Below are 7,260 nucleotides of genomic sequence, written 5' to 3'. Positions count from 1 at the left end.
TTCTAACGGAAAGCATACTCCGTAGGTAATCCGTAGATAATTAGTGTCCGTCGGTATTCCGTAGGCATTCCGTAGCTAATTAGCTACGGAATAGCTACGGATAATGCTTCGGTAGCTATTCCGTAGCTATGTTGTAGCTAATTAGCTACATATGAGCTACGAAGTAGAATCCGTAGCTACTCCGTAGCTATTGCGTTACTAAATTAGGGCATCCCATTTTGTAGCGGATCTGTAGCGATTCCGTAGCTAATTAGCTACGGAAATTTTCCGTAGCTATTTTCCGTAGGAAAACCCAATGTTTTCTAGTAGTGATGTGGTAGTAGCAAATCTATCTTGACCCCTCACAAGAAACTAAGAAAGTGAAAATATAGCAGCTGCATCAATCTGAAAAGTACCTTCAAATGTTACCTTGCAAAGACCACCCAAAAGATACTTCAAGCTGTTTTAGAATACATGTAGTCTTCTATTGACGTTTATGTTCAAGATTTCTTAATCACCTATATGATTGACATAATATAAATTTGCACACATCTAATCTTTTTTTATGATATTTTCTTACTTTTGTTTTTTTATAGATTAGATCAATCTATGAAAGACGTGTCCAACATTGGGGGGAAGATTACTGAGATTAAGAATGATACCAAATGCTAGAACAAGTGCAAAACTTACCTTCAACAAGTAGAGAACAAGAAATTAAGAAAGAGTCCCCTAATGGATTCACAAGGTCATTTTCTCTATCCAATACCCTAATTTGCTATTCTATTTTTAATTTATTACTAGATGGAGCTAAAAAGGAAGGCCCCTAGATGAAATTCTCATTCACATAGTTGAACGCATATAGTTTGAATTATTTATAGTTTGAAATGAAGCAACCATGGCTTGATTTTCACTGCAAGATTGACAATTCCCTTGGATATGATCTTCTTCTGAACTTTGATCAATGATGGAAATGAGAAACTAAGTGGAGAGAATTTGCATTTCTTACTAAGAAAATCACTAGGTACGGCTGGCTATTAGCGGCGACACACTATTAGCGGCGACAACTACGTATTAGCAGTGACACACTATTAGCGGCGACGGCTGGCTATTAGCGGTGGCGAAAGCAATAGCGGCGACAGGTAACCTTTAGCGGCGTCTGGATGTGTATTAGCTACGAAGCATTACCGGCGACGCATCTGCAGCGACATGTCGCCGCTAAAGGTATTAGCGGCGACAACCTCAACCATTAGCGACGACAGGCGTCGCCGCTAATACCCAGATTTCTTGTAGTGGGTGGATAAAAGATACGTCTTTGACTTTTGAAATGGGTTCAGGTTGAAGTAAACCTTGATTACTGAAGTGGAAAAGAATCATCGGGTATGCATATGCGCCTGATTCAGTACAATGATGGTGATTTTTTTTGAACTTTTTTATGGCTAATATATGCACATATTTATTTAAACAGATTACCCCTTTGATTTACTTTCTCAGAATTTAAGCAGCAATTGTATTTATGCATCTCACATGGCAATCTACGGTGGAAGTGTTGATAAAATAATGGGAGTTAAAGAAGAAGGAAATGCAACTCCTGTTCTTGAAAGAGTACAGGTGGAAAATTCTCTTATGTATAAGACTAAAAGGAAGCTGATAAAAGATGATTTTGGGCAGGTTTATATGTATTTGTCATTTCTCTTTCACATCTTCATGTATCTTATGAGGCATGCTTATACGTTTTTTCTAATGTTATACCTTTTTCTAATATTATAATCTGTTACATATGTGTTCTGGTAGTCATGTTAGCTTCAAAGGTGTTACGTAAAGGTAGATATAGCAGAAAGATTAAGCAAGATGTATCTGTTTGAAATTGCATGAAGTCTTTCCCGACTCGTAGCAATGCGAGGGCAATCCCTCTAGTTTTTAATAAAATTACCTTTTTTATCGTTTCCAAAATAACATTACCTTTAGTTTATTTTTTATTTTTTATTTTTTTATCGAGCTAATGACATAAATATCATTTTTATAAACAGATTTTTTTAGCATTCTATCATTGGTTTTTTTTTTCAAAAGAAGATTGCTACTCTATGAATTTAGTTTTTCTAACATTATATTTATTTTTTGTAAATTTAAGAGTAAATTACACGAATAGTTGATTTCGGGTAATTTGCACGGTCGTCCCTACTTTTCTTTTTAACCAGGACGTTCCTATGTTTTATTTTTATGTATTTTGGTGGCCTACAAACATAATTATTTTTAAATTTCTTTTTAGTTATATATTTAAATTTTAAATATTATATAAATCAAATCAATAAATAAACTCACCCTCACCCCCTTAGACTCTACCCCCACACCTTCCCTTTACCTTTCGTACTTCTACTCACGTTCATAGTCTCTGAGTGTGCCCCTCTTCCCTAAAAGCCATCCGGGGTCTCCCGCACCACCATCACCATCTGTACACTGCCGTCGGCGACCGCCATTAACCGCCTCTTACCCCATAGACCGTCGCCCACCATCAACCACATTTCTCTCCTTCACCCACTACCGTCGACCCCCTGAAAGTCCAACCACCACCATAACTGCTTCATTCGGTCATCGGTAGATCCTGCGAGTTCGTGAACCCACTATTGGACATCTCAAAAGGCAAGATCATGAAACTCTCCACCTTCTGATTCTGAACTGTTCTAGCAACGTTTTTTGGCCACCGACGATTTTTTCGGTCACCATCTTTACTTCTGCAGTTTCTGGAGGCGACCACTGCTTTTTTTCTTTCGTCGAATGGAACCCTACAACGATACCGATTTGTAGATCCGTTCAAAAAACTCATCATCAGCTTACTTGTTCTTTTAGATAAAGAGTGGTGACCTTGCAAGATCCGGCCATCAATTTGCATTTCAGCCACAATGCACAGGCTGCTAAATTGCAGGATACATCGTCGGTAAAAGCTGGTTTATGTGTTCTAACAATTGTAACATTGTATTTTTTTCCCTATTATACTTAGAAAACCTTCTAAATTATTACATTATAGAGCAGCAACAGAGAAGAGAAGGTGAATCCAACATAAGTGTTGATGTTTAATAACTAAACGGCAAGGACTGGTGATCAATGTTTGACAAGAATCTTTCGACTGACTTTAATGATAATGATAATTAACGGTCTTCAATATTAATTACTAGGAATAGTGAAATACCTAATACTAACCCCCAACATTCCATATTCAATGAGATACTAATTACTTTCATACAAGGTCTCGTTAGAGCATGCTACCTAACATAAGGATTAACGAAACTTCTTGTCAAAATAACGATTCCAATGGCCTTTTTAGCATTAATCCATGTCATGACCATCAACCTAGAAGCACATCAGGAGTTCTTTCTAAATGAAGGCCAACAACTTTCCAATACTATAAACACACTACTGTAGCTTTTAATCTAAATAAACTGCACTAAACTTTAGTATTTCTCTTTCAACGCATGTAATTTGACACACACACCCACACACACACCTTCACCTTCCCTTTGTTCTTCAACATAGTGGTTATTTGCTATAGTCACTGCAGATCTGCATAACAGAAATCCCAGATCATCAGTTTCTTATTCATGCACACAACTGTTTACAAGTATTAACACATGCCACACGGAAGCAAAAATCAAGAAACAATTAGGAGGAAACTTTTGAATTAAATCATAACATACCAAGACATTACAAATTCCTGGTTTCCTAATGGCTTAAATCTATATATAGTCTATGGAGCTCTTGTTTCTTAGTATCATACCACCCCAAAAAATAGCAAGTGAAATTATTTATTAAAAAAAAAATGTGCTTATAAGATGAAAGTATAAAGAGCAAAATTGCAATGTAGTTGAACATTATTACATGATTATATCTCCGGGTTCAAGTAGAACATTTTTGCTTTTGGGTGAGGCTCGAGGGAACTGCATCACATCTTTAGCAATGTCAAATCTTTTTTGAGCATCAGTTTTCTGACTTGGTGTAATGGTAAAGTTCTGGAGAGAAGGGGAATGAGCAAGAAGAAGCTTTATAAAAAACAGTTCCGCTTTTGATCCTTTTAAATGTCTCATCTCGACAATTTGCAACTGATCCAGTGTACGATACAAGCAGTCTGGGGATTCCAAATGATTTGAAGCTGGTCCCACATCAATTCGAGGCTCCTGAAACAACATAAAAATGCAACAGCACTTTACCATCCAACTCTTCTTGTGTTGTTTACTTTTAAAACTCTTTACTTTACCAAAGAGTGCGAAACAAACAGTTTTTCTAGATTGGGTGAGTTTCGAAGCAAACAAAGAGCACTATGAACTAGATCCAAATCACCAAGTTCAAAATCCATCAACCCCAGATGCTTTAAACTAGTTATCGCATGTGGAAGTAATTTTGGAATCTTTTCTGCAATCAAACACTGTGAGATGAAAGTTAGATTTTAACTTACCCAATAAACATGGAAGTTACATAACCCTTCGTGCAAAATCCTTTATATATCATACCTTGAGAAAATGTTTGTCGATATGAAAGTATTCAACTATGGGCAACTTACTCAACATTGTTGACAAATTCATTTTTTCAAGTCGTAGAAAATCTTGTATGGGTTTCTGCAAAGCAATCATAGCCTTTAAAAGCCATGGACTGTCCAATAACCGGAGCAACATGGCATCAGGACAAGCAGAGACGGTTAAAATCTGCAGCTTTGTAGCCTGAATGTTGAAATTGTAGACATTTGTGCATTTAAACAGTGACAAGTGCTTAAGTTGTGGTAGGTTGATCTTAGTTCCACACAATCTAGCCCCAAAATCAATATGCCTCAATATAAGTTCTACAAGATTGAGAAATCCTTCGAACTCAAGTGGCTTATAAAAACAGTTTTGCAGTTTCAACCTTCTCAATTCTAAACAACAAAACACATGAGAAGAAAGTTCATAACGGCGATTTGAATTTGTAAGAACGAGTTCAGTGACACCGTTTCTTGATAAGAATAGCATCCATTGATCAACTTCTTTGTAGCTATCAAGAGATATGTCTGGTATATGGAGATGAAATTTTAAAATAGGACCCTTGTGAAGGAACAAGATTTGGTTTATGATCCTTATAAACCCATTACGACCAAAAGCTCCATTTTTTGCAAATTTTATGGAGAAGTATTCATGAAAAACAAGCGCCCTCATTGTGGTCCATCTGTACCTCCAATTTTTTGATAAAATGCTTGTCCTTACAGCCTCTTCAAGCGGGACCCGCTCCAAGATTGATTCTATCAAGTGTTCAGGCAAGTTACTGATTCTATCTTCTTTAGCACAAGTTACAATCCCAGCTCTATAATTCTCTTTCATTAGATTCAGAAAAGAAAAAAATGGGACTAAGTTATTTCAAACAAATGGAAGACAACCAAAACATTCCAGAACTTCACATTTCTTATACTCTTCTTGCATTTTTTTTTGGGGTGTGGTAACATAACTCAGGATAGAGAAGTTGTATTGTTTGCAATACTTATGACTTAATTGCTGGAAGCATTTTTATAGAAAAGGTGACTCACATATTACATTTTTATAAAAGACAATCATCCAAATATCAACCCTACACAAAACATTACAAGAAACTTATCGTATCAAAGAAGGAAGGGTGAGAACCAAAAAATTTCAGTCTAATTAAAGGGTTCGTTGAAACAGTTAAAAGAGCTGTGGGAATTCAACAGATACTTTGATGACACAAGGAATGTGGTTATGGAATATGCCAAACAAGCTGACCTACGATGCGTGCGTGTGAAAAAAGTGACTCTTGGCACGAAACTCTAGAGGGGTTCACCTCTCTATTTGTTTATTGCATTTTACAGGGACGCAATTTCTTTTGGACTCAATTTTTGTCTAGTTGCAACAATGACTTCCTCGGGCAAAACCCAAGTTAAATCAACTTACATGATCACATAATATACATTCAACTGACAAAAACTAGATTTTACCTGTCCTATTCAAACTAATGTAATAAATCCTAGGGAAAATCGGTTTTCTGATTTCTTTTTTCCAGTATATACGTGATGATTATCAACGACTACTCAAAACAGGGTTTACGTTTCCTGCTGGAATGAGCAGAAATCCTAAACGATATCTCCTTCGCACAGGACTTTCGATGAATTAAAAACATGAAGGTGTATGAAGTAGAAACTTACCCATCATACCGATTGGGAAAATGTCGAAGAATTGGGTCTTAGGGTTTACTGTTCACCACTAATCACCAGCCCGGAAATTAGATATACAGAAAGGTAAGCAGTAAAAATATTTTGTATTATAAATTTCTGGTTTGGTTTCGGTCTCATATTAATTTTTTTTAATTATAGAGCTAAATGTCATGTTATAAAGAGATTGTTTTATTAACATTCTATTATTGTTTTATGAGCATTCTATTATTAAACTAGGTTATAACTCGTGTATTACACGGGAGACGTCGTAGAACCACTTTGAAAATTAATAGCCGTTATAATTAATAATTCTTATTAAGGAAACGTTCTTGAAAATTATAAACATATAGGGCATTGTACTTCTAAATGTAGTTCTATTTCTTTCACATACACCATTAGTTTTCACATTGTTGTTAGAAACAAATACCAACTGAATATATCAAACAGGTTGCAATGAACATTAGATAAATTATAAATGTCAATTGTCAATCCACAATAGTTATAACATACAAAGCATCACATAAACAAAAAAGGAAACCAAATCACTGAAAATAAATTAACTTGTGGAAATGTACTTCTGATTCTTATTTCTTTGGTTATTAAGTCTTAGAAAACTCGTAGGTCCTCTTGATATCTGACCCTTTTAGGCTTCCAATAAAGGGTGGACAACTGAAAGTGTTGACAAAAACAATAGTACGTTGCCTGAAGAAGTGAGGATAGGGTGAGTGTGGGCGGAGGGCCGTATCTCATCACTAGCTAAGAGTGGACGGGGTTCCACATCTCATTAGTAGAGTATGGGCGGGGCCCAAGATAGGCGAGGCCTTAGGACTGGACATATAGTATCGTGTATGATTCTTTATGTGCTAGCACGATTATGTGATATTGTTTGTCTGTATATAGTGGGCGGGGCCCAATGACAGGGCGGGGCCTGGGAGAAACAGATCTGTATACCGAGCGGGGCTCGATGCCAGGCGAGGCCTGATGCCGAAAATTATCTGATGTCGGGCGGGGCACGAGGAAGGGGCAGGGGCCCGATATGTGGTTATGTGTATGGTATGTGGTAGGTTGGGGAACTCACTAAGCTTCGTTCTTACGTTTTTCAG

At 36.7% G+C, this 7,260-nt stretch overlaps 1 protein-coding gene across 1 annotated transcript; it reads right to left on the bottom strand.

Moving 5' to 3' along the window:
* Positions 1 to 2,802: 2,802 nt before the first annotated feature.
* On the bottom strand, positions 2,803 to 5,315 carry LOC145122391 (F-box/FBD/LRR-repeat protein At1g13570-like). Its single transcript, XM_079057996.1, has 5 exons — positions 4,479 to 5,315; positions 4,226 to 4,393; positions 3,850 to 4,145; positions 3,479 to 3,534; positions 2,803 to 2,918 (listed from the first exon to the last, which is right to left on the bottom strand). The coding sequence occupies exons 1-5, from the start codon at positions 5,313 to 5,315 to the stop codon at positions 2,803 to 2,805; spliced, it is 1,473 nt and encodes a 490-aa protein (XP_078914122.1).
* Positions 5,316 to 7,260: the final 1,945 nt, after the last annotated feature.

The sequence above is a fragment of the Lactuca virosa genome, chromosome 1, assembly GCF_052849685.1.
Source record: "Lactuca virosa cultivar CGN04683 chromosome 1, Lactuca_virosa_CGN04683_v6, whole genome shotgun sequence".
NCBI lineage: Eukaryota > Viridiplantae > Streptophyta > Magnoliopsida > Asterales > Asteraceae > Lactuca > Lactuca virosa.
The sequence above is the reverse complement of the archived record's forward strand: the minus strand, read 5'-3'. Positions and strand labels throughout refer to the sequence as shown.